A 27,988-nucleotide genomic window follows, 5' to 3' on the forward strand; every position below is an offset into this window, starting at 1 on the left:
GGCATTGGACGGGATGTGATGATGCCTGCCACGGCCCTGCAGGGGGGTAACTGCTGGTGTTTCTCTTGCAGGTACGGGTTCATAGAAGGGCACGTGGTGATCCCCCGGATCCACCCCAACTCCATCTGTGCTGCAAACCACACGGGGGTGTACATCCTCTCCTCCAACACCTCCCAGTATGACACGTACTGCTTCAATGCTTCAGGTTAGTTCCGGGTGGACCGTCTTTGTGTTTTGGGTGGCTTTCGGCAGGCAAGCCTGCGGCAGTGTGGCCCAGAGCGATTCAATTTCGGCTTCAGCGAGCCTTCATGTAGCTTCCAGAGGCTCACTGACTATCTCTACAGCAGAGACAAGATTTCTGTCTCTAGGGTGCGTACCTGCCAAGTTGGGGAGGCCGACAGGAAACAAATGAATGAGAAAGAGAAAGAGAAGGGGCCTTGAGGAGAGCCCTGAGCCAAATGTGGGAGAAAGCCCTGAGCAGAGTGGGTGGCCGGTGCAAAGCCAGGCGTGCAGGAGCACCTTGGCCTGTGCCGGGAACAGCAGGGAGGCCGCGGTGAATAAAGCCCAGTGCTCAGAGGAATGAATGGCAGGGAATGAAGTCAGAGAGGTAGGCAGGTGCCAGATCACATAAGGGCTCAGGGGCCATGGTGGCGAGTTTGGATTTTGTTCTCAGTGTGATGGGAAGTCATGGCAGGGGTTTGGAGAGGGGCGGGACATGAATCGAATGATAGCACTGGGGTACAAGCCAAATGGCTTAGCTTAGAGGTATTTATTACATGTTGAGAGACAGTGGGGAGGATATATGGTAGGCCTTTGACCTTGTTGAGAGTCCTTACTCAACAATGGAGAGCCCAGCAGCTCGAGAACAAGAAAGCCAAGTTAAGATCTGCAGGCTGGGCTGCTGGCCAGCCCTCCTCCCTGTCTAAGGGACTTACTTCCAACCACTAGCCTAGAAACACATGCTGACAAGTCTAATTCAGGCCCCAGCAAAACTAAAGAATCCTATGCATCATGAATCTTCAGGGTCTTTTGAGAAAGGTCAAACCCATCAATATCAGTTTTTTGAATGCTAACAATCAAATGTTTTACTTCTCAAACTGAGCCTTCTGTTGTGACTAAAAGTCTGAGATTGTGTGAAGGGGAAGCGAAAGCCACAAGATGAACTTGACACATCTACCTGACACACCAGTTTTCCTGAAGGACAGGAAGGGCATCCTTCCTGTCTTAAATGAGCCGGAAAGTGACTTAAGACATCTTCCATATGGAATGAACACAGATGTTATTATATGATGGCTTAAGGCATTATTTTTATGAGACCAACACAGATACTATATATGGTAATAGAATATAAAATCTGCATGGCACTTTTAAGTTAAAGTAGGGACATCACAGAAATTGTAAGATTACATCAATAGTTTCAGAATACGTCACCCACCTACTGTTGCGTGAGCGGTGGGGATCAGAGTGAGGATCCCGAGGGGAAAACTAGAATGAAGGAGAAAGAGAAATGATCAGAGCTGGTTAGCTGGAATGGACTGACCAAAAATATATACAGGTCACTAACCCTATGGAGGGACCCTCAAAGTAGGGAGAGAACGGTAGGATATCTAGCCCTCCCCGTCCTATGAACAAAGAACACAAACAGAGTTTAACCAGAAGGAGGAGAGTCCCGCTGATGCGACACAGGGCATGGCCCACACCCAGGCCCCACACCCACACCCAGAATGTCCATTCTAATGACATGATAATGAGAAAAAACCCTTGGAAATAAATAAGAAATGGACACCGAGCTGCATGTGGTCTAGCTCACTGATCTTAATGCCAGAGCTCCTGGAAGACCCAGGAAGACGGTGGTTTAGATGGGGGCGTTGGTCACAGGGAAAAGCGCTGGCACCCGACAGCAGCCTGTCTCGAGTGGGCGCCGCCTGCTGCGTCCCCCATCGGGTTGTGCCGAGTGAATATATGCAAGTTGTTGCGGATCCACACTGTCTCCCTGATTTACGAGCGGCTATCACTTGCTGAAAAGAAACTTAATTTGCAAAAGGTGGAAGCTCACCCTGTTTTATTACCTGGAAATGAAGCCATCTAGGCAAGTTACTACTGGGAGTTTTTTCCCCGTCCTTATTTTTGCCCTTGAGGTTGGGCCTGTCCTCAGAGAAAGGAGCCAACAGCACTGATTACCTGTCCTTTACATTTGGTGATGGCGGAGCTGGGGGGGGGGGGGGGGGGGGGGGGGGGCAGGGGGGTAGTTTAGTTGAAAAGTTGGAGAAGTCCTGGGGGTGTATTGCATAGACAAGTGGCTGTATGAAAGTAGTGAAGTTCAAAGGGATCTATACTTTTTCCTTTTTTCAAAATGTACTCAGTAGGGATAGGCTGCTTCTGTATGGTTTTCAGCTGTCTGCGCTCTCCGTATGGTGCAGGGCAGAGAGGGGTGAGAAAGAACTGGAGACCCTCTTTCTTATCTGGGGAGTTAATCCTGTTGAAGCAACAAGATAAAAAGCGTAGGAGCTGGAGAAGAATGTTTATTTAAGGATAAATGAATTCTGTCTTGGTTTAGAGTCCGATGATAGTGGGCATTAAGTAAGCTACGGATCTAGATAACCTTCTGCTGTGAAGGATCTCCTTGGAAAGATCCTTGAATCCAACTCAGCCTGAGATCTACCAGCAGGACCCAGCGAGGCAATTCCCCCACAAACTGGTTCCAGGGACCACAGCCAGCTCCATCTTAGCAGAGAGCTTCTGCGTGTTTACAATACAGCAGCGCTTGTCTAAAACACAGCCTGTGGCTTACAAATGAAAATCAGGCAGGCCCTGAGACGGCTTTGTGGTTTTTTTCTTGCTTCAGCTGTCAGCGATAAGGCCCAGCGTGAGGCCCGGGACTTCTGTGTTAACCACACGGAGGGCTGACTTGAATTAGTTCATTTTTTAAATCGACTTTGAATGAAATGCTTCATCCTCTTCTGAAGGAGAGATTGAGGGAAGATTCTGCATGTATTCGTTTATTCATTTACTCATTGACTGAACAAGTATTTCTTGGGTACCTAGCATGTGTCAGGCATTGAGGAAGGGGCCTGTGTGGCACCGAGCGATTGGCTAGACTGAATAATGAACATTTCTCTTGGCTTTTTAGTGCAGTGGAGGCGAGGTGTTGAGATGCAGCCTACCAGGAGGCTCACCTCGGGGTCTTTCTAACGAATCTTTAGGTTCAGGAAAAGCGCACCAGGCCCGATTCTCCCAGCAACACAGTGCTCATTAAACAGAATGAAAGGCAGCCTAACGAGGCCCTGCTATCGGACTTGGGAGCACGAACGTAGTAATTGCACATTTGGGTCATCACCCGTCTTAGTATGCTTGCCAGCTTTGATGTGCTTTACAGAAGAAGGTGAATTGGAGCATGAAGGGGGTCCATGTGAATAAATGCTCTAATCATTCACAAAACCGTCTTGAGTGTTTTTGACACCATGCCCCCTTCTATTACAGTGCATCTCCTAGAAATTCCCAGGGCACTCCGCTGTTACCTGCAGTTATTTTTGAATTTGGGGGACTTTCTTCCATTCATGCCATTAAAAAGCCATCATCTAAGGAATGTTTCTGGGTCCGTGCAATGTGACAGTATCAGAAGCGTGTCATGGGTCAGGCTGGCTTCTGGTGGTGTCCCCAAAGCAGACTGGGGAGAGACGCTTCAAGATTGCTCAGTGTGGCTTTTTGCCCTGATTTTGAAGTGAGGGATTCATTGGGAAAAAAATATTTGGAAAACTTTAAAAATCTAAAGAAATGTTAATTATTACTGTCTTCCATGACCTTGTGAATTCCTCAAAAGCAGGGACAAGAACATGTTTATTTTTTTCTTTGCTCTTTTTTAAAATTGTGTGATCTGTCATATGTGTTGAGCAATGGCTTAAAATGAATAAATGAACTGATAGATCTGTAACTCTCTTTAATTATTTCCATGGCATTGTCATTCAGGTTTTATATAAATGTTTTTTGACTTGTTTATATATACAGACCATTTTGAGGATTAACATCTTAGGTGTGTTTACTAGAAGAATGGACTTTTTCTTCCTTTCTCATCCATTCAACAATATCTGTTGAGTACCTCTCTGTCCCCATCACACATAAACATTCTGGCCACGACAGATGAGGCTCCTACTCATCTTCTGGAGCTTAAATATTTCTATGGAGGTGGTGCGGAGCAGATGGTAGCGGTTGGGAGATGTGCCATGAACAGCCATTATGTACAATGAACAGGATTGGGAAGCCTGAGGCAGAAATGAGAGCAAGTGATGCATGATGGTGACAGGTATGGCGGGTGGTGAGGGGCTGGTTTAGATCGGATGGTGAGAAATGGCTTTTCTGGGGAGGCAACTTTCTCTTTAGAGAGTCTCTCTTCAGTGAAATCTTTTAATCAGCCTTTGCAAGAATAGCTTTTCCTAAAACCTGCACTTCTCCAGTTGGAATATAAAGCTGCCGTTTAGTTTCACTACAAGGCCAAAGAAACAAGCAGGCAAAAAACATCCTGTTTATCTATTGGAAAAGATGCTCCTAGGAACTGGGAAGCAACCAAACCCTGTTTTGTTCAACGTGGGTTTTTGTCCAATGTTATGGGCACCCAATGGTTTATGGCAGGACACTTAGAATACTTGTGATAATAGCCTTCCTTCATTCTGCCTGCCTCCATCCATCTATCCATTCTGCCTGCAGAATTCAGGTCTGTGATTGTCTAGTCTGTCTTTAAATATTTCTATCAGCTAAGTTTTGTTGGCTTTTTTAATCTTTAGATTCTCATATTGCTCATGTCGATAAACATTTGCTTGTATTTTTCTGCCATGTTTTGTCATTATTTCTGTAGATTATTGAGATTATACATGACTTTTCTTATTGTAGTTATACATGTCTCTAAAATCACAGACCTGCCGATTGTACATCAATCACAGACCTGCCATTCTAACAGCATTCTGCCTGCCTCCATCCATCCATCCATCCCTCCATCCCTCCATCTGTCTGTCCATCTGTCTCTTTCTTCCTCACTCTTTGCCAACAAGCAACTCTGGGAGAAACCAGCCTAAGCAATAAGTTGCCATTTTACATTTAAGTGAGCATATTCACATGCACACAGTATAAAAAGCTGCAATGCACAATTGGATCCATCCTTCCTGTAACTGCAAAGCCAATTTAAATCTCTTTGAGATTTTAGAGCTCATCACAGGTCTAGGTACTGAATAGAGCACCTGGACACCAGTGGAACAGTTGGTTAAGGCAATGTGCCATCGTCTTTTAGGACTCAAGGGACGGCAGACAAGGTACTAGGGCCTGTTCCCACAGGGTTTCACACGGTGTTTCTCAGAGGGCTGCTGTCGACATCTTGGGTATCCAGGCAGGCCCAAGGTCTGGTCAAAAATCTTTATTCCCAAGGGTGCGGGGAGGGAGTGGATGATAAATGGAGGACAGAAGAAAAAGAAGCCAGAGATACCCACAGCGAGGTATGCCAGAACAGCAGCCTCAGGAAGTACTCTGGGCACCTAGACCAGAGGTAGACAACCCCAGAAACTTTGTGCTGAGAAGTCCAATTAATAAAAAAATTTAATACATTAACAAAAGGCTGAAGCCTAGTCTGTCTTTAAATATTTCTATCAGCTAAGTTTTGTTGGCTATTTTAATCTTTAGATTCTCATATTGTTCATGTTGATAAACATTTGCTTGTATTTTTCTGCCATGTTTTTTCATTATTTCTGTAGATTATTGAGATTATACATGACTTTTCTTATTGTAGTTATACATGTCTCTAAAATTTTTTTCAGAGTTCCCAGATTACTTTTATAATAACAAATTAAACAATAAAGTTCTAATGTGTGCTTCCTTAGAGAAGGACCATATCTATCTTATTCATCATTGTACCCTCAGCCTTCCACAATGCCTGATACAGAACATAGGTGTTTGTTAATGAATGAATTTGCTGGTGTGGGAAGAGGAACACATGAGCTTCCAAAAAATGTATGAAGCTAAATAAAAATGGGAACTGTGTCACAAAGGCCAGAGAAGTTCCTAGGAGACTTAACCAAGGTTCAGAAAAAGAAAATTATTTGGGATGAGAAAAAGAAAATTATTTGGGAATGGAGGAAATTCCATTCCAATTTAGTAATAGAAATGGTCATCAATTTTGCTCATAATTTTTTAGAGTTCTCATGCCTTTTTCCTTTTCTACCTTGTAGCACCACAGGGAGAAGATTGTACATCAATCACAGACCTGCCGAATGCCTTTGACGGACCAATTACCATAAGTATGTATCTTTTCTAACTTTGATTGAGTTTTTCTGTTCTTGGGAAAGGGGTTAGGTGCCTGTTCTATGTTTCATATTTGCCTGGGCTAACAGTCATTTCGCTAAGGCGAGGCACCTTGGCTGTGATTCAGTGTCCCTTCCTCTTTTCCTGCAATGGCTTAAAATGCTGCCTGGTTTACCCCAATGTCCTGTTCCTCAAACTGCAGTCATTTGAAAACCACTCTCACTTTATGTGGCACTTTCATGTACATAGCACTGTTACTGATACTTTGCTTTTAATTGACCCATTCTTTTGTACCTAAAATACATTTATTTTTTAAAAATTGCAAATGAAATGTCAACATCCCTGGTTATAAATAGAAGGTAACCTTAAAAGTAAATTGAAATGTAGGGAAAATTAAACAATGTTCTTAAATTCTGGCAGCCCAAGGCTCTGACCTGTGTTCTGCCCTCATAGAGGAAGATTAGCAGGTGGTAGGGTGAGGGCCTTCTGTTGCCCAGGTGTTGTGTTTGCTTTACACACAAATCAAAACTATTTTGTTTCTGGAGTATTGAAAAACAATGATAAGGGGTACAAACTTCCCCATAGCTGATTCAACATGATTTATACCAGACCACCGAAAATGATCCCCAGAAGTAGGAGTCTGGCACTGTAGAAAACAGAAGATCTCAACCCAAATTTTCAAATAGCTCAGCTTATTGATGCTGATCGTATTGCCTCTGAACCTCATGTCTTTGAGAAGAAGCACAGTGTTGGGGAGGCCTGAGGTCTGCCTGCTGAGAACCAGGCCCCTCGGTGTGCGCAGGGAACAGTGGTGACTAGAGCAGGGAGATGAGAATCTCCCTGGAACGTACAAATCCAGCCCCCGCACCTCCCAACACACACACACACACACACACACACACACACACACACTCTGTTACCTAGGGAATTGTCCCTGGCCTGTGCCTTGCAAAAGGAAACAGAGGCCTGCAATGTGATAGGTGCTGTCTCAGTCAGGCCTGGTGTGAATCCTAGCTCCTTTCTGCCTGCGTGAGCTTAGAGGAAAGAGTTGTTCTTTCTGAGCCTCTGTTTTCAAACCTGGGTAATGGGACAACCTATGAGACTTTTCCGTGAGAATGAAGAAAGATAGTATGTCTAATGCATGCCGGGCCCGCAGTAGATGCTCGGTAAGTGTCCCGCTTCCTTGGTCCCCACAGATCTCTTTTGAAGTCCAGACCTGTACAAGTTTGGTCATATTTCCTTATCAGATCCTCATCTGTAGAGGTTATCAGGGTGATTGAGATTTTGGCATATTTTTAAATTTATGTTTTATGAATAGTTCCACCTGGGCAAGCTAGATGGGCAAAAGGAATGGTTAGTCCCACCAATGCAATACAGCAGACAGTAGTGTCAGGTAAATGCACAATTAGGCAGTGAGCGGCCCAGACTTGAAGGCAGAAAATACTTTTAGGGAGGAACAGTGAATGAATCAATCCTTGCTTTTTTCCCCCCTGTGCATTCTAGTCATTTTCTTGTTGAAATCAAAGATTTTGCTCTTACTATGCATTTGTGCTTCTTAATTTTAAGGCTGAATTCCACAGGGGGCAGAGGCTCCCTCAATATCCAAGTATGCTAATTACTAAGCCAGGAGTTGGGGTTACTTAAACTGACAAAATTTGGCCCTTGGAAAGAAAATGTAATTCTTCATGAGTTTGCCAACATGGATTCCCTGCTGATGCTAATAGCCTCTCTGTCTCCTGCTTCATATCCTTTCTGGAAATGGGTAGAATTAACAACAAAAAGTTTATGTGTTCTTGGGAAGGGAAAGTGGAGATGAGCCAGGAGATTTAGCATTTATTGAGCACCAACTATGCTTTGAATACCATGCCAAACACTTACATACAATATTATATTGTCCTCATGACAGAAGGGAGTATTATCCCTATTTTACATGTGACAAAGCTGAAGCTCAAAGAGCTACCTACCTCGTCTAGAGCCACACAAAACTGGGATTCAAACACAGGGACTCCCAAACACACCCTCTGGCCCCATCCCCATTTCCAAGGTGTGTGAGTGGTCCGGGGAGTATACACTTTTCTCAATGAATGCTTCAGCTACATACACCCCCAACGAGATAGGTAGTTAGGAGTTGCTCTTCTCAGCAAAAAAGAAAACCAGCATTATAGTCACCATCTCACGTGTTAATTCCAAGTCGTTTCTGTACTCAGAGAATGTGAGCTGCCGAGTTCTGAAAGTGCCTTCTCTCTCTCTCCCAGCTATCGTGAACCGTGATGGTACCCGCTACACCAAGAGAGGTGAATACAGAACTAACCCCGATGACATCAATGCCAACACTACTGACTATGATTTCAGCAGTGGGTCCCCCAGTGAAAGAAGCACTCCAACAGATTACACCATCTTCCACACCCAGCTTCCAACCGAATACCCAACCCAAGGCGGAGACCATCCCTCGGTGCCCAGCTACCCAGAGGATGCCTCTGTTACCAGTAAGGAGAATGGATCACTGTGCTTTCCAATGGCGATTTGTCCGCCAAAACATCTCTGTTCGTGAGAGAGAGGCACTCCTCTGTCGTTTGTCTCCTCTCTCAAGGTTGGTGGCATCATCTGGGGAGGCGGCCACAGCAGCTGTCTGTGCTGTGTAAGCATGGACTGCTGCGGCCAACGATTCCTTTTTTCATCTGCAACTCTGTTTCTCTTACCTCGGCACAGGAAGTGCCATATGAGAAGGTTTTTAGAACTTCCCTTGTTCTCTTGTCCCAGGGGTGTGGTGAGCATTCACACCCAGTACCGAAGTTGTTTCCTTCTTTGCACGTTTCCTTCTGGTTCTCATCCACCTCCGGATAACACCGTTTTCATAAGTTGGGGGTCACAGCAGCTGTATACCATTCCATAGGCTCCTTTACATCTCACTTCACTTTATGTTTTTATATTTTAATCTGATTTGTACTCATGTCATTGATTGGGTAATGTTCAGTCTTCTTCGTCACCCATGACTGACTGAACAGTTCCTTTGTCTTTGGTCCAGGGAAACACAGCTGAAAGAGTTTTCTGATCCAATTAAATCTGCTTAAGAGTTTTCTATTCCAGCCTGTAGGGGAAGGCTCTCAGCCCTTGCTTGGTTTGTGTGGGTCAATCACTACGTTGGCACCGTGAGAGGGGAATTATGTCAACACTGCCTTAAGACTTCTCTGGGTATGGGCCCCTTGCGCTTTGCTTCACTGGAAAGTGTTTACATCTCCTTCTTGTCTCCTTCTTCACTTCCCTCTCTGCTTTCCCTACCCTGTGGTTTGTTTTAAAACATGTTTCCAGATTGGCTGTGTTCCCGCTGTGGAGGATTATTCAAACTCAAGTAGGGCATCAGCCTCTTGAGCGGCTTTCCTAGTATGGTGTGGGCTTTCTCCTTTCCTGGCTCGGCTCCGGAGGGGCGGGGCTCTGCTCTCCTGAGTGTGGCTGATACTGACTGGGTTGTGAATGCCCGCGACAGGGACCTTTTCTATCCCTCATCACCCAGAAGCCAGGAAAACCTCCAGAACATGTGCGAGTAAGGTTACTTGCTCAACCATGCCTTAAACTTCTGTTAGCAGCTTGCTCATAGTGGTTCAAATAGGTTTGGGGTTCTGGTCATCCTCTGCAGATTCTATGAAGCATTTTGAAAAGCAGATTCTTTCACATTGCCCATGCTGTCCCGGATTATCAGCTCTCTGGAGCCTACTGTGTGTCACTTTCATTGTTCGTAATCCTGCGGACAACCTTTCCAGAGAGGAGCCTCTGCAAACTGAGCCTTCCTGCACTGCTAGCTCCTTGTTACCCTTCGATTTCCCTGCCCTTTGAAAGCAGACCTGTGGAAGGTGCTAGTCATCAGGGCATTCAGTTTTGTCAGATGCATATAGACAACAATCCTGGTCTTAGCAGGATGCAAGTCAGGTCTATATTAAAGTACCATTTCCCACCAAGGAAGAAGATCCTGACAAATGCCTCTGCTAACAAGTGAGTATTTCACGCGTGCTTTAAGGAAGTCAATTAGCATATTGTCCGAACAATTTCTAGCACATTTTTAAGGGCTGCACTTTTCCTGCCTGTTAGCCAGCAAACAAGTTTTGAAGACCTAGTTTGTACTAGGTCTGTTCTAATGCTAACAATCCAGTAGTCGACACCATTAGAGAGGGATAATAGGAGAGAGGTAAGGATTAGTAAGCTAGTCATTTGTTCAAGTTCAACTAATATATGAGGGCTCCTCAGTGCCAGGTGTTGCTCTCATTCCTGAGGACTCAGAGTTGGCCCTACTTTCATGGAGCTTATACACTGTGCAGAAATGAAGAAAGAAGCGCGTTACGGGATTTCACTGAAACCTAGTTCAGGATTTGAGCTGGGAAATGAATCATGCTTTTCCTCTTTCCAGGGCACTTAGCTAAGATTTTTTTTAGTACTTAAGGAAGAGAGAGACTCATTTGTCCGCCAGAGTGGGTCCAAGGCTAATCCGAGAGTTATTGAAGTGCTGTAGGATCCAATTAGGCCAATGGCAGCTCCTGTAAATCAGTGCATGCAGTGAGCGTCAAAGAAAACAGTCGGGGGGACATTGCAAGTGGCACGTGGCCCACCAGGAAAAGTTAGCACTGATAAGTTCCTGAATAGACCATATATTCTAAGCCTGCCGAGGAGAGGCTCTCAACCTCATGACTGCTGGACTGAGAGCTGGAAATGAGTGAGAGGGAGTGATTGCAAGCAGGCGGGCAGAGGTCAAGAGGAGGGCTGGCTGAGTACCTAGAATCTCTCTTTGGCTTACCTGGCTCATTCCTCCTTTAAGGGTCCTCAGTGGGTGGCAATAAGGAAAACCAACAAGAACAACCATCTGGGTAGGTTTTGATTTCCAGTGAACTTTTTATTGTTTAAGTGTTATTTCTGGAAGAGCCCTCCTGGAGACAGGTCATCATCAGCTGCCTTTCGATTGGTGATCTGGGATTCTTTGGAATCTAAAAACCTAAACTAATTCACGAAGCAGGCTCCTGCTTGGGAGAACTCTATTTCCTTGTCTTCGGGGTGTCAAAGCAATGTGTGTGTGTGTGTGCATACATGTGTATGTATGTATGTACACACACACACAAATATATATCCTATATATATATGGCTTACTTGGGTGGGGATAATTGGAAACTCTGCTGCCTAGGCATTAGCTTTTTCCTTTTCCCCAAGTCAGAAATCATGCCAGTTTCTATATTCCTGTATATATACTTGCTGTTGGTCTCTTCCTGCTGTACTATTGGGTGAAGGTAGCATGAGTTATGCATCTTTAACAGGTCTCTGAGGTAAGAATGGGATGTCTGAGAGTTTTCCAAGGAATGCACAGGTTTCTTTCAAGGCATCATTGGTGAAAGTGGCTCCTATCTCTCTACTCTTTATTCTGAACAAATGTGTCCTTTGTCGTATAGAATATATTGTGCAGGTGGTTGACACTTTGTGCGTATAGCGTCCAAGTTTATAACCTGGTGCTCATGAACTTCCAAGAGGTTCAGTGATAGACCAGAAGGTATACAAGACCACCTGAAATACTATGCAAAATTTTGCGAATGTGTGCATGTAGGATCACTTTTTTTTTTTTTTTCAGGAAAGAAGCTATGGCTCATGTCACATTTTCCAAAGGGGTGTGTGACTCAAAATGATTTTTAAAAATCACAAGTGGTTTAGATGTTTATCCCGGTGATCTTTGCCATTTTTTGTTCTACAGGAAAACGTTTGGACTCAGTCCAAATTGAGAGTCAAATCAGAGATTTCAAAGTGTAAAAATATTACCAATTACCTTTCCTCTAATTTGAATAGAGTCCAGAATTTCTCTACCGGGAGGGTTGTGTTTCTTTTCTGGAAACACGGTGCATTCTGAATTAGAATGAAGAGTTACAGGAAGTGATGGATGGATACTTGAGATCTGATATCACCGCACTGAACACACACCCTTTCCAGAGTTCTTGCTTGACTTACACACAGTATAAAGCTTACCTTGCGGTTTATGAGTGTCAGTGGAGCTTTCAAATGTCAGGCGTCATCATGGCTACTGGATGAAATGATAAACCCAAAAGATACAGGCAAGCACCTCTAAAGACACTCTGAAAGAAGATGAATGACAGCAATGTTATGAAATTCTGCATTAAAGACCTTCAGGTCATGGCCGAGTCACCCAATCAAGTGAATATAAAATCTCTTTCCATCACAGGATATTAAGTTGCTACTTGATTTTTCCCTGAGCCTGTACACAGGGGATTCCATTTGTAGAAGGAGGAGTATTGCCTTGGCACCCATTTCTGGTGTTACCTTAAGATCCCAGGAGACTTCAGGAGAGTGAAAAGATAAAATCAGGCCTCTCTCCTTTCTTTTCTAATCTTTACCCTATGCTAGATCCAGAGATTATCTACAGACAGATCTGAGGGTAAAGGTTTTGTAGAAAGATCTCACTAAATGAACATTTTCATAATCGATTCAATTACTTCCACTGTGTGCTCCCACAGCCATGCGGCAGCTCAGGAGCAAATTGATTGGATATGGTCCTGGCTTGATCATTCACAGCCTAAGACTCAGGATCGAGCAACAGCAATGATGGGTATACTGTTATGTCTTCTGCTTATGTTTTGTCCTGAACACCAAGTCTGTCAGTGCTGAGGAAAAGGACATGAGAAGGCCTTCTGTTATCATTTTCTGCTGATGGTCCATCACGATTGTTGGGAGAACAGGGTTTGATACCATCTCATTTATCAGTGAGCCCTATGGATCTGGGAGATGCCCAGATACTTCTAAGTCTTCTACTGGTTTTCCTTTTGGCGACATGCCAAATCATTGGAATTATTTTTTTTCTATAGGGGCTTCCATTAAGAGACTCTTTCAAAACAAGTACTCTAGTAAAAAGTCTGTTAGAAAACGCATATTCCTACTTTCGGCTGATTATTACAGTCACTAATAATAGAGGGAAGTACTGATTTACAGGTGGAAAGTGTAGGCCCTGGACACTTGTTTGGATGTCTAAAACCTCAGCTGCAAAGTGTAGGAAGTGACCTGTTGCTTTACACCAGAATCCAGGCCTCTGAGGAGCTCCCTGGGTGTTTGACTGTTAGCCCTAAGCTCCTGCTAAGCACGTTGACCTGCTAGCTTTTGTGAAAGAAGATTCAAAATCTGTCATAATGGGAGATTACAAGCATATCTTCATTGATTAACTTTCGTTGATGGAGAATATGGTCATATTTTAAAATAATAAGGTACGGTATTCTTTCTATAGAAGGAAAGCAATAAAAATGGTTCTTTACATTTGCGTAGCTTGTAAGACATTGAATAAACTATATTCTTTGTTTCGACAAATGCTCAAGTAAGGAAAACAGTGCCGATGTTATGACTGCATATCATAGTGATTAAGATAATGCTGGAGGGAGGGGTGTGCTAGTTCTAAATGTCTGAAATGTGTATCTTCATAGGACACACATTGCGAAGGGGACGGTCTCGTCAGTGTTTCACCTTGGGTCACTTCCGGGCTTTCTTGGTGTCTGAAAGAGAGAGTCTCATTCACTTTACTTTCATATTTGGGAATTTAATGATGCCTTCAATGTCTCTGCTTTAACCTTTTTAAGTTTTTCATCTGTTATCTAATATTCTTCTGAGGCACTCTGTGGTTGCAGAAATGGCACATCAGGACTCTGTTACTGAGGTCATTGGGTCCCTTCATCTCTGTCTTTCTTTCCTGACTGATTTTCCTCTTTTCAAAAGCTGCAACTCAAAGCACCCTGAGCTGTTTTGCAAAATGTTGATATAAAAAGTGACCATGGGCAAGGTTGCTAGAGCAGTTGGATTCTAAATGGAAAAAACAAAAGCAGAAAGGCATGTTTTCCCCATTGTTCACTTCAGGTGTCATCCTTCTGTGTGTCTGGGATTGCTGGGGTTATGTGTCTAGGATTTCTCGCAGAAATATCATGTCCCAACTTCTTGGAGAATGATATTGGTTGGCCAACATAGAAGGGCTAAGGCTCTGAAGAGCAGGGTTTTGGACTCATGGACTCTCAGATTTGGAGAAGATCTTAAAATGTCTAGTTCAATCAATACTTTCTAATCATTTAATCACTTACACGACTTTCCTCCTAAGTGATCTTTCTGAGGGTGGGGCATATAATACTTTATGGAGAAATTCATTGAATAGTTCAGATTATTAATGTTTTTAATTCAACATTTGAAAGAATAGCCATCTCCATAGGTCCCACCGCCAGTCCCAATTTAGACTTTTGAGAGCATGGGCAAAAATTTAGCTCCTCTTTTACATTATCACCTTTCAAAATGCAAAGACAGCTTTCATGCTCCTCCTGAGACCTCTCTGTTGGTTAGCCTCCTGACTTCAGACGAGCCAAGACCTGTGCTGTACAGTGCTTTCATCTTTGAGATGAACAGCACAAATCCTGATATTTAAGGTCCTTCCATCTCTGACATTCTGTGAACTCCAGCGCAGGCCTCTGAAAGGTCTGGAACTTCTGTGTTTTCTCCCTTTCTTCCCACCATATATCAAGTATTGATAACTCTCTTGAGTCGAAAAAAGAATAAAAGCATACACAATGCTATCTGTTAGGAACTGATAATTAACAACAATTAATTCAATTATGCTTACGACAGCTTTGATGAGCACTAGTGGTTCACTTCCCAAAACAGTAACCAAGAGGCGAGGGGTTCAGGATTGGTTTTCATGGTTGTTTCAGCCATCAGAGTCCAAGGACCATCTTCACACACCAACAATACTGGCTGGAGATGAGGCACTATCATCTCATTTCATCTGTTTTCCTGACAGTCTTCAGTAGTTCTCACTGACAGAAAGTCCATTCTGGCCTCACAAGTGTTTGTGATGACTTTGGAACGATTATGAGCTCTGAGATCCACATGTTTGATTTTATAGCACTGTTCAACAGGTTTCTTCTTTCTACTCTGTAGAGCTAATGTAGCCCAGGAGGAGCCTGATAAGGGGAAGGGGACAGTGAAAATGGGCCAGGTCTTTCTTGATGACAGAACAACATTTTGACTCTGAAAGGTATTCTAAAATGGCCAAAGCCATTTGCAATGTTTGATTTCTCAGGAGAAAATACAATCGCATGGCAAGAGCTAACAAAATATAGAAAATCTCAATCAGTGGAACTATTCTTGGGGTAGATAATAGCAGTAGAAAAAGACAAATGGCCATTCCCAAAGACAGCATGAGTATGATTCAAAATGTAGGAAACCCCTTGGCAGTAAAGAGACGTTTTCTACAGGGACCAGGGAGAAGAGGTGGAGGGGTTTTTTCTTTCTTGCAATTGCTTCCGAAAGGAGAAAAATGAGAATTTCTCCAAATCCTGGCTACAGTCCACTGTAGTCAGCCAGAAGGGTGACTAATAAATGACAGGAATGACTTCTCTGTTAATTGACTTTTTCCCTTTTGCTGTATGCTGAAGTATTGTTGGGAAATGCAGCGTAGGTTTCATTTGCATTTACAGTACAGTGGTCTGATGCTAGAGAAGATAATAAATGAACTAGGAAATTACGAAGACAGCTATGGCATTTTAGAGATGACTAACATGTGTTTAGATTCCAATTTTTTTTTGGAAGTAGCTTGACAAAGCAAGTAGGCACATGTGAAACTTTTCTACCCTTTGCTGCTTGCCCTACCTTTAATGACGTATGCTTAGTAAGTTAATGAATGTATCTAAAAGCATGAGGGAGTGTTTATGGGCCTTCTTTTCTTTTACTTCTTTGGCTGGGTTGTGTCTATAATTATTCTTTAATTTTCTTAAAGAGACTATTCAGTTGTAAAATCATAGCCAATTGTTTTTGGATCTATAGATTAGCTTCAGAAACTAAGATATAAGAATTTGGGGTAGGCCCCGGTCGGTTAGCTCAGTTGATTAGAGCATTGTTCCCATACGTGAAGGTTATGGGTTCAATCCCTCATCGGGGCACATACAAGAATCAACCAATAAATGCAACAACAAATCTCTCTCTCTCTCTCTCTCTCTCTCTCTCTCTTTCAATAAAAATTAAAAAAAAGAATTTGGGGATATACATATCAAATGTTTCACTTTTTCTTATAATCATGGTAATTCCATCATATACTCTGAGTCTGATTTTCTTCCTTTGTCAAATGGGTACTTGGCATCCAGCTCAGCTACTAATGCAGGTCACCACAGCAGGTACGGATTCAAGTGTCATCATCACAGCAGGCTCGGAGCCAATTGAAGAAAATGAAGATGAAACAGACAAAACCCCCAGTCATTCTGGATCAGGCATTGATGATGATGAAGATTTTATCTCCAGTACCAGTAAGAATAATCAATTACAGTAGAACTATTTATGCAAGGCTTATCAATCTAAGTGATGCCTGACAGTATTTCTCTTGAGAAACAGTTAATGTGAAAAATGAGCATAAGCCTATGATCACACCTAATCTAGTTATACTTTGATTAGATTTTAAAGGAAGAAATAGATTTATTTTACTGGAAGCCAAAACATATATGGAGAGGAATGGGAAAAACATACTTTAGAGAATCCTTAATGCCTCATGTTCTCCCTGTGGTCTGCTGCGACAGATTCTCTTTGAACTATTGAACTTTGTTAGAAAATGGCATAGGAAAATTAACTACAAATATTCATTGTGTAGTTACTGCGCTAGGGTGCAGGGAACACAAAGATGAAAGAAGCCAGAGCTCTTGCCTTCAAAGAGCTCATAGTCTATAACAGCAATGGACTTGAGAATGTGATTGAGAGGATATTAATTAAATGTAGTACATGATACTAAATTGAAGACCTAGGAGGCCCTGGTTGAAACTAAGGGAACAAATTCAGAGTTTTAACAAATGGAGCGCCAATATAACACAAAGACTTTGGAGCAAAGGGCAAATATCAGCTGAGCTTTAACAAAACAGTGCAAATATTAAAAACAAACAGTAAAGCCACTGCACAATAGTATCCAAATTTGTGACAATTGTAAAACTTGTTGAGCACAGAGATGGGAATTGAGCTGAAAAAAACGTCCTTTAAAAGTGCGATGGTTGGTCTAATATCCCACCTGATGACTGAGTTTCCTATTCGCACCTGTAATGATCTAAGATATTGCTGAACGGTGATGAGAATCCTGAACCCCATTCCATAACAGCTCCGCTTTTCCTAAGAGAAGGTGTCATGTTGGGTTGTTACGTGAGCTCTCTCGGGTCACAGAAGTTCTGTCGCTCCTAATTGGAGAGTATCATCCCCAAATGGACGGCACCCAGGGAGGAAGGGATCCAAAAAATAGCTTAGGCTTTGAAGGCATCTAACTATGTATGGTATAAAAACTCGAGATGCACTAGATGCATTGTGTCTAAGCTGTTAAATCGTACACATTTTAGCCTGGACACCTCAGAGCTTACTCTGTGGAACGAGGAAACTCTTTTTAACAACTTCAGGATGAAAAGCAAATAACCAAAACCCTGGAGCTCTGTTATTACACTGTCTCCTGGGTTTAGGATATGGCCCCATCTTCCAGGTGAGGTCACCAATAAAGATGTTGTCTGGATACTTGAGAAACTAAAATCTCTTGGGTGGCAATCCAAACAGATCAACCTGAAAATAAATTGTATGCTCACACTCCAGGAAGAAGCTTCCCTTTGTAATTTTTATTTCTGTGGCATATTTTCCAATGTCAGTTCACTTCTCTGCTTGGCATCTATGCACGTAATGTAGCAGGATGCCCTCTTTCTTCTGTAAGGGCATGAAAACTGCCACTTTGTGCTCATTGTGAATGTGGTCAATGATTCTAAACTTGATTTTCTTAGCTTGTGAAATAGGGCTGATAGTTGCACAGTTCTGAAATGAATATTGTATTATTTAGATGTCAAAATGAAGTCTGAAAGAATTGGGATGGATTTCCAAATAACCTTTCCGCAAAAGACATTGATTCTGATTTTGTCCTGATCCTTCTGTCGGGTGCATCTCCTATTCCAGCCCTATCATTTTGGGTGACAGTATGCCTCTCATTTTTCTTGGGTATCTGCTGTGATGGTGGTTGGTTTCCTATGGTGTTTTCCTACTGAATGTATGCATCTTGTTTTTCTCTCACCGGCTATAAATGGCTTGCTTGTGGAATGCTTTGTCCTTGATGGGACTACTATGGGTGTTTGCAGAAATGTATAGATAAATCATGTGGCTGTTATGGGTAGATATTCTTTCTTAGAATTACCAGTAGGAAAGCTCTGGATGTCCAGAGCAATTCTTTCCCCACCAAAACTACTAATGAAATAAAGTGATCATCATGAGGTAACTTTATGTACCTCTCCATCCTGAGGATCAACATGTGGCACACTTGCCAGTGACACAAATTCCCTGGACTTCAAGTGCAAGGGGCCGATACTGACTGCATGGATGGGCAATGCTCTGCCATCTTTGGTTCTCCTTGGTGGAGGGCTGGTGTTTTCCAAAGTGTTCTTCCTCCTGCTACAACTTCTTTGGCTCCTTCCTCCAGAAGATCTCATGTTCTAACCTCAACGTATTCTGTGACAGAATGCAAAGGACACTGGGATGCTTAACCATATGGCTGACTTGAGCTGAAGGCACTCTCTGCTTTCCTTCCGTTCCCACTCAACCATCTATACAACCTGGTATAGATGACTCACTATATAGACCAAAGAAGGGGAAAAAGTACAAAACAGGTGGTGAAGGCTGAAGAAATACCATTTTCCTAATAACTTCAATCATCATTATCACAGTTGCAACCACACCACGGGTTTCTAACATCCCAACACAGACCCAGGATTGGAACAAATGGAGCCCAGACTTTTTCACTCCGGATGTATTACTTCAGACAACCCCAAGGATGACTGGTAATGGGATATGCATTCTTAATTAAAGATTTTCTTTCTCAAACTATGATGCTGCAAAGGTCAATGGTTGGGACATGTGGGAAATTTGGTTAATATCTCATCACAAGTTCTTAGAACTTTCATGGTGATATTCAATTCAACTTAGGGGTCATTTATCAATCATACCATCTGGGCACAACATATGTTGCTCTGTTATAAAATGAGTACATTAAGATGGTTTATGGTGCTGCTCTTGAGAAAGTGGTTATAGTAGAATAACAAGTCATCATTAAGAAATTCCTTGTTTTTTTTTTCTTGGGAGAGATTAGTGAAGTCACTCAAAAGTGATGACAGTCGATGCTCTGGCGTTGAGCTGTTAAATATCATGTACTTTAATGGAAAAACAGAACCATCAAAGGTTGGTTGATAAAAAAAGTCACAGTGCATGTAACCATCATCACAACAGATGTGGACAGAAGTGGCACCAGTGAGTATGGCGAAAACTGGACCCAGGAGCCACAGCCTCCTCTCATTCTCCATGAACAACACGATGAAGAGGAGACCCAGCATTCTGCAAGCACAAGTAAGAAGGATGATGGTCAGCAGTTCTGAGTTAGATGAGCTAGTGAAGCCATTCTAAAGAATAGGGAAGACTATTTTTAGACATGTCTTACATCTTCTTTTTCCATGCAGTAATTTCTTTTTTATCCCCAGAGCATGAAAATCTGCCGAATCTGCATACAAGTTTTAGAAATTGGAAGAAAAATGTTGACTTGTCAGGTTGCCCAAAAGGCCAAAATATTTAAAAAGTGAATTTTTTAAAAAGTCCTGAGATATGTTTTTTGTGTTAAAGATTCCTAGAGGTTCCAGTTGGGTGATGTTTGCGTGTTTATGAAAATGTATAATGAAGAGTTTGCTCTATTGGTGCTTAGGAGTGGCATCTGGAAAGAAAGCCTGACTGGTCACTGTTCTTTGGAATCCTTTTTGCTTTTCTTTTTAAAAATCTTCTCCATGGAATCTTTATTTTCTGTGAAGACCTTTGATGAGTCCTGTTTCTTCTTCACATTCTTTTCCTCACTGCGTTACAGAAAAGCATCCCTTATACTCTTGGGAGGAAAGTCAGTAGCTCAGATAGTCTATACAGTTGTTTGAATTCTATGGCTAATCTTTTTTGTTTGTTTGTTTGTTTTTAAGCCTACGGTAACTTGGGAAAGTTACCCTACTCATGTACTTATTTCTACTTATGTGCAAACATCTCAGGTTTTCTCAAACATTTCTAAGTCTCACTACTAGATGGTGAGGATAGAAAAAAAAATGTAAGAATTATATAGTCTTCTTTCATCTATTTCTTGGAGAAATGCCTATCATGTTTGGAATAAAAGAAGCTTTAATTTAGGATAACAGCCTGCGGCACTTTTAAAACTATGCCTCAGCCATCATTCTCATAGCTGTGGATATCTCCAAAGCAAAAATGTAAGAAACATCCACTTAGAATCCAAAGGGAGAAGCCGAAGGGGTTTGATAATTCCTGGTGTGAGGGATGTCTTCAGAAAACAAAAAGCACTTCATACATTAGCTAAGACATTAGTGAAGAATTCCTAGATATTGTACTGAATATATGCAACATGCCTACCTCTCACTCCTTACCCGGATAGATTTTGCTGCATGAATGATTATGGACTGAGTTAAGAACAGGGGCTTCTGATAAAAGAGAGAAAGAAATAAGAATGGGATTCTGTACCAGTCCTCTTTGTACCACTTTGTGCTTAAAAACGGAAAGCTACTTAAGAGGCTTAGAATTAATGAGACTATTATCAAAAGGTGGTGGTGGGGTAAGGGGCATCATTACTGAAAGGCAGTTGAAAAACCAGACATAGCAGAACCTACCGGAGGGGGAGCCCACCAGCCTTAGTAATTCTCTTATCAGCACTTGCAAAACATGAAGAGATTCTGGTTGGTGACCTCTGGGCTTTACCAAAGGAGTATTACAGCACAATAGACATGTCAAAGAGTTATGTGACTATGTCACAGGACTGAAGAAGGCCCTGCAGAAAATTGATAAAACCATTGAGTGTTATACAGAAATGACCCTATTGTTGATTTTAGTACAAAACTTAAATATTAAGTAAAGATGTCATAATTTTATTGGAAAGAATTTTCAAAAATTCAAACATTTAGTTCTTGGTTTAAGAATTTTCATATAATTCAGTAAATGTAAAAAGGCTTATTCTAAAAGAATGTTACACTTTCTAGAAGAGAGGCATATTTTACAGTGGAAATCCTACTATTTGAACCCATATGGTGAAAACAATAAGGGGTTACTGGGTATTTAAAGGATCATATTGTTTGTAAAAATAATGATAGAAAGCATATAGAATAGTGTATATATGTATCATGTGTATGCATGCATTTCTCTTCCTTTTTTAAAACTTTGATAGGCAGTTTATGTTTGAGTCAATGTTTTCCTTTTTTGTAATTGCACTCAATGTCTTTTCTAACTTCATTACTTGTCAGAAGGCAGTGATTTAGTCAGCGGAAAGTAAAACTTAAGATTTGGGTTGTTTTGTTTTTTTGTTTTTTTGTTTTTACTCTCATCTGATAATAAGTTAACCCCAGGAATGTTTTGGCCAATGCTAGGGTAAAGTGAGGACAATAAGTTTTATTTTTGAAATGTTTTTGCTATTATGAAATGACACATATTTTCTAAAATAATGAAATACAACCAGTTTTACATGTTGTAAAGTCTTCTTCTACTCAGCAAGTTTATGAGCGCTCTTTATCTTGAGAATTAAGCATTTGCTACTACTAGTTGCCCTAGATGAAAATGTCAGTGATTTTTTATTTTTGCATGGGTACCCTGATACAATTTTATTCCATTCATTTTGTCCTTTTAAACACTGGACAACTACAACATTGAGTGGTTGCAATTTTAACCCTGTCGCACATTGCTATTGTTTATTATAATGTCAGACACTGGCAAAAATAGTTCTCTTCCACTGAGTTAATTTTGTTAAAAGATGCGTTTGGTGATTTTAGATGCCACATAAGCATACCTTACTCAGGTGCTGCTGGAGGAGCCTCCCAGTCATTCCCAACATCCTTCACGCCAGGCACATCTACTTCCAGGACACTTCCAGGGCCTGTGACTATGGGTCACGTGACCACCCCTTCAGCAGGCCTCCTACAGGCGAGCTTGTCATCTATCGTTATGTAATATATTTCTTGTAACAAAATCACATGACCAAAGAGGATAATTTTTTGAGCAGTTCTTTCAGGCAGGACCTATGAAATCATAAACTTTTGTAAAATAAGAATAACACCGGGAATTCACAGACGGTGGTGAAGATCTGCCCCTATGCCTTGGAGCAAATGAAATCTTCTTTGCACCCTAGTTTTCCCAGCTGAAAAATGAAAGGATTGGGCCATTCGATTTCTAATACCCCTTTCAGAAAACTCCTGGTCTCTCTCTCTTCCTTGTTTTCCTTTTCTGCCTTTTCTCCCACCTGGATGTGCCCTTACAGTAGAAAGATATGCGTGGGTGAGGAAATGGAACAGTAATGGCTGACAATGGAAATTCTTCTCGCAGCTCTGGCCACCCCTAGTAGTGCAATGGAAGACACAGCCACCCAGAGAGAGCAGCGGTTTACAAACAGATGGCCCGGAGAGTATCTCCAAACACCCAGAGAGGACTCTCATTCAACTGCAGGGACAGATGGTAATGGATGGTTTAACAAGCAAACTTGGGTGGCAACTTCCTCATGGGTTAAATGTTGAACATTGAGGACACTGAACAAAGACGTTATTGAAGGAATTCTCAAAAGGTGTTACGGTTCCTTAGTAAATTAGGATGTGGTCAACACAGAGCCAACCCTTAAATGCTCACAGTGGATCACCTGAACAGGAATGGGTATTAGCACATAAAGGAGACACGATGTGCCCCTGCACGTGCGACTTTCAGGTCCAGTTTGGGGCATCCCCTGGTGAGATTATAGAAGAGTCTCTGCTCTTATAAGATATTCCCTTTTGTTTTATAAAGGAATCTACTCTATGACGTGGGTCCACACTTGACAGATGGTTCTATAAAATACTGAGCGTGTTAGAAAGCATCTGGTCAGAACCCCAATGTTGTAAGAAATGGAGCCAGACGTTTTGAGAAAAATACCTGTCTGATATCATTTGGCCCTTAGTCATGTCCGTTTGGAGACTTCTCCTTGAACGTAAAAGGTTTTTTTCTTGATTTACAAAAAACACACCTTCTCTGTTCTTGGATCGTGGGATTGTGGAAATTGGACTCAAGTCTTGTCACCATGTCTAAGCTCACATCTCTCTAAGCCAGATAACTTGACTCTGCAAGCTCCTGTGCATGATCCTTTTGTCTCTGGGACAGTAACATTGAAATGCACTGTGGCTTGTAAAAGAATGTAAATTCCTTTTAAGAATGATCTTCTCATTTAGCATCAGTGAGAAATATCCCCATGTTTCCATCTGCAATATGGAATATAATGCATAATGCCTTTCCAGTGTGTGGCAACTTCTGAATATATTCTTGGCAGATCAATGGGGTCAATAACTGGCTACGTGGTGTGGTTGGTTGTTGCTAAGGACTACTATTGTGACCTTTTCTACCTATACCTCACTGTTGGCACGGAATGGACCAAAAGCATGTGCTGCATTCTTACATGTCACTTATGCCATAAATCTCACTGTTAGAAGGCAATGCTTCTAATGGATTCCATTCATGCCTTTGAGATGAATGGCATTTACTTTCATGTTTATCTCATGAGAAGCTGTTACCTGATTCCTTCTCTAAATTACTACCATCCTACTCTGCATTTCTCTGGGATGTGGTTATCTCAGAATGATGTCATGTGCTTGGGCTCTTATACTTCCTTCTTTTAGGGATGGTGGCTTGAGGGTCAAGAACTACTCCTTCATCTTTACTTGATGTCTATAACTCATCTTCTATGCACTGGAGAAGTCAGTAATGCCTTTGTGTCCTCCAGTTTGCATTCTGATTGCTAAGAAAATGAGAATGAATGAACTCATACCTACTAAAACATTCTGTGTTTATGCAATTTCCTGGCTTTTGATATTCAGGAAAATGTTTTCAATGTCTTGTCTAGATAAAAAAGTATTTTAAGATATCAGTGTATCCCTGGCTGCTTATCAACTAACACTTTAACAATTGCTTGCACTGCATGGTCACAACAGCCTCGGCCCATGACAGCCATCCAAATCAAGAAATGACAACACCGAGTCAAGAGGACAGTTCCTGGACTTCTTTCTTGGACCCCATCTCACATCCAATGGGACGAGGTCATCAAACAGAAAGCATGGGTAATAGCCTCTGAGCCTTTTTTATATTATATGTTTTGAAAGCTACCAAATTTCTAGGCTCTTTTCCTAGAAATATGTCCTGGGTTTTAGACCAGTCTACTTTCTTTCTTTCTTTTTTTAAGATTATTTATTTATTTATTTATTTATTTATTTTTAGGGAGGGAGAAAGAGAGAGAGAGAGAGAAACATCAATGTGTAGTTGCTGGGGGCCATGGCCTGCAACCCAGGCATGTGCCCTGACTGGGAATCGAACCTACAATGCTTTGGTTTGTAGCCCGTGCTCAATCCACTGAGCTACGCCAGCCAGGGCCCAATCTACTTTCTTAAGAAAGAAATTAAAGTTTCCTCAAAAATTCCTTTTCTTTGTAGAAGTGATATGCTCATTTATCTGAATGTGAGGTCCAGAGCTGACAGTGAAGGATTTGGCAGGAAAGTTAAAGAAGAATTAGTACTAAAATGATGGGAGTGGAAGTCATTTCCTCTGAAGAAGGAGCAGTATCAAGAGTTCTGTTTCACTTATTCCTAAGTGCAGGGTTTTTACAAAGTTGAGTGATGGGTTCAGTGACTATCTCCAGGGTGGGCCCAAAGATAAAACTTGCCTTTGGTAGAAAAATCTTAGAGGGCAAAAAATTGCTGAGTGCTTATTCTGAACAAAGAACTAAAAAGCTCAGAAAACTTTTATTCTTTATTCTTGCATTTAGAGATAGATATGGTACCAAGTAACCTAAGATTTAGGCCACTCTTGGCCCTCCATAAATGTTTGTGAATTTCTTAAGTGGGCAACTTTTACAGAGAATGCAATCTCTGTTTTCTTAAACTACATTCTCACCTATAAGCTATTTAAAAAAAACAGAATTAAAGAAGAGAGAGAGAATAAAAAAGATACTAGTTGTACTTCTGTAAGAATGGAGCATTGTGGTAAATATATTGTTATGTTCAAAAAGAACCCTTGCTTCATCAGCTCAGATGACAACTTTCCTTAGAGAATCTGCAAGAGTTGGTAGCAGGTGATGCCCCTCTTGTCTCAGTCTTTCTTTAAAGTTAAAGAATCCCTGTTTCCCACCATACCCATGAATAGTCACTTTTGTTATTTAACAAGATGCTTTGGTCTCGGAAATGTAACATTCCAAAAAAGGAGATAAACTGAAGAACCAATATGGCGGGGATGTGAGTTATTACTCAGGACATTGAATAGTCAGGACCCAAACTGCAAAAGGATGCTGCCGTTTGCGTAACATGAACATTATTAAAACGATCTCTAAGAGCACAGTGACCCCATCTCTTGGTAGTGAATTTGCACAGTTATCTCCAAAATGAATCCAAACATTTTTATGGTTTAGTATCTTTAGAACCCCATAACTATGTCATTCCCAAATAGTAATGATAAGATATCACCGCATATTAGTGATTAGAAACTACATGGCATTAGATATCTGCTCATGGGCAAAGCCTGTGGAGACACAGCAATGTATAATTCATGGCCTATGCTCTGAAGGAACTTAAAATTTAACTGAGAAAGGGAAACAGTTAGCATCAAAATAGATCCAACAATAGGAGATAGCAAGTAATAGATGCCAGATGCATGTGGCCAACAATAACACCAAAAAAATCCAGAGGACCCCCCAGAGAGTGTCAGAGAAAGGAAGTCAGGGGAAGTTTTTGTAGGAAGAAGACTCATGCAAGGGAGGCATAAAGGAAGGAGAGCCAAGAAATGAATTTGTTAGAGTGAACAGATCCATTTGTCGGAAAGGAAGATGAGTTTGAAAGGCTGGGTTGTAGTCATCGGGGTGAGCAGCTGCAGTCACACGCAGACCCGCACGCGTTTATGCACGCGGCTGCTGGAGGCTCTGATGATGCGCATTGGAGAAAACCACACCAGTAGAATAACTTCAGAATCAGTATTGTTTTCCTGCTGATGAACAGAAAGAGATTCTGTTCAATTGGTGAACATGTCAAGGACAATAAAATTGTCTCAAACCATAGAATGGTGTGATATCTCATGAAAGATTCTGTTTATAAGAGGCAAGATAAACAAGGGAGTCTAGAGACCACCAACAGGCATGACTTTTTCTGGGAGAATATCCAATTTGGGTTTTGATTCGGGCTAGTTAGCCTGTTCTTGTTTTTTAATCGGGGATAATGGAGTCAGCCATGTTTGTTTGTTTGTTTGTTTGTTTGTGACGAAGATCTTGATTGTCTTTTCTTTTTGTATGGGAGGACTACAGTGTAGATGTGGGTGCCCGATATTCCAGTTTTCCCCTCTGGGGTCATCTGGAGCTGGTTAAGTCTCTCTGGAGGCAGCGGTGTGGGTGGACTTTGAATCGGAGAGCCAACAATAATGATGGTGTTTATGGGTTGGTTGGCCTTTACTTTACTCAGGACTTGTTATTTCAACAGAATTGATTTGTGATAATTATTTAAAAAAGCATCTGTAAATATGTCAGTGAAATTTCTTGCCACTCAACATTGCACATGCTCATCTCCAAAGACGCTGCACGTTTGTGTTGACAGGGTGACTGACCCACTAACACCCACTGCTGCTTGTTTCTTGTCCCTGAAGGCTTCCCGTGGCTTCCGCCTAGGTGGTATTGGGTAATGAGTTTATGTCTTATTTGCACATTCACTTTGTGAAGTAGAAGAGGACCAAATGAGGGAAGAAGGCTATAAAAAAAGTATTTTTGCCAAGTAAGGGCAATGTGACAAAATGGTCCCTAAACCAGTACAGTGCACTTTTCCCTTCCTCCATGTGGCAGATTCCATAAGAAAGGCAATATGTTCGGAATGGGACAAGTCACACATGGTTTATATGTGTCTCTGCAAGTTTTGGGAGGCCCCTCATGTGCTTGTTTAGAGTCCCTTCCAGACTCAGCAAAAATAAACGAACTTGTAGCTTTCATACAACTCCAACCCTTCAATGAAAGCCAGTGACTTTCTGCGATGTTCTTTTGGAGAAACCATAATCTATTCCAGTTCTGGAGACATGACTAAGTGTGTGCTTTCTTTCCTTTTATCCAGGTTTGAATGTAAGAATAATGTAGCTCTAGATCATAAACCACCCTGAAGTGGTGTAGGGAATCAAACAATAACACTGATTTAATTCCTTCAGATACGGACTCCAGCGATAGTACAACACCTCAGCCTCCTGCAGATCCAGACACAGGTTTGGTGGAAGACAGGACAGAATCTCTTTCAGTGACAACCCGTAAGGATAATGACACTCAGCCCTTTATACGACCTATGTTTCTGCTTTAGTTCTTGCTCACACTGGCCCCGATTCATAGCTTGGTGGTAGAATGGTGCGTTTACTGCTTTCTGGCTCAGCTCAGCCCAGAGCATAAAAGCTGTCTTCACTTGTATCTTTTCTTGGTGGAGTTCTTTAACTGTGATTTTTCCTTCATTTTTGGTATTTTCCAGATTCAGTGTTTTATGTTAGAAAAAGGGGGGGTGGGGAGATGTGGGGCTTCATTCACCTTGATTTTCCTTCCCTGAGTAGTAATGGCAGTGTCATCCACGCCCATGGTTAGGGCACTGATTTTTCTGTTTTAACTGAC

At 41.8% G+C, this 27,988-nt stretch overlaps 1 protein-coding gene and 1 long non-coding RNA gene across 22 annotated transcripts in view; one reads left to right on the top strand and one right to left on the bottom strand.

Annotated features, from left to right (window-relative positions):
* CD44 (CD44 molecule (Indian blood group)) overlaps positions 1-27,988 on the top strand; it is an 86,609-nt gene that overhangs the window by 40,016 nt on the left and 18,605 nt on the right. For 3 of the 21 annotated variants that reach the window (XM_036029224.1, XM_036029225.1, XM_036029234.1), the window contains exons 3-11: positions 72-205; positions 6,210-6,278; positions 8,538-8,768; positions 16,428-16,586; positions 19,008-19,121; positions 19,567-19,683; positions 22,687-22,815; positions 24,312-24,437; positions 27,544-27,639. In XM_036029224.1, the coding sequence (XP_035885117.1) occupies positions 72-205; positions 6,210-6,278; positions 8,538-8,768; positions 16,428-16,586; positions 19,008-19,121; positions 19,567-19,683; positions 22,687-22,815; positions 24,312-24,437; positions 27,544-27,639 (1,175 nt within the window). The remainder of the gene's footprint in view (positions 1-71; positions 206-6,209; positions 6,279-8,537; positions 8,769-16,427; positions 16,587-19,007; positions 19,122-19,566; positions 19,684-22,686; positions 22,816-24,311; positions 24,438-27,543; positions 27,640-27,988) is intronic. The other 18 variants (XM_036029227.1, XM_036029228.1, XM_036029238.1 and 15 more) reach the window with 12 other exon arrangements.
* Positions 6,883-8,101, bottom strand: LOC118501324. Its single transcript, XR_004903958.1, has 2 exons — positions 7,189-8,101; positions 6,883-7,150 (listed from the first exon to the last, which is right to left on the bottom strand). It is a non-coding gene; the product is annotated as an uncharacterized LOC118501324 (long non-coding RNA).

This window comes from Phyllostomus discolor, chromosome 6 (genome assembly GCF_004126475.2).
Source record: "Phyllostomus discolor isolate MPI-MPIP mPhyDis1 chromosome 6, mPhyDis1.pri.v3, whole genome shotgun sequence".
In the NCBI taxonomy this organism is placed as follows: domain Eukaryota; kingdom Metazoa; phylum Chordata; class Mammalia; order Chiroptera; family Phyllostomidae; genus Phyllostomus; species Phyllostomus discolor.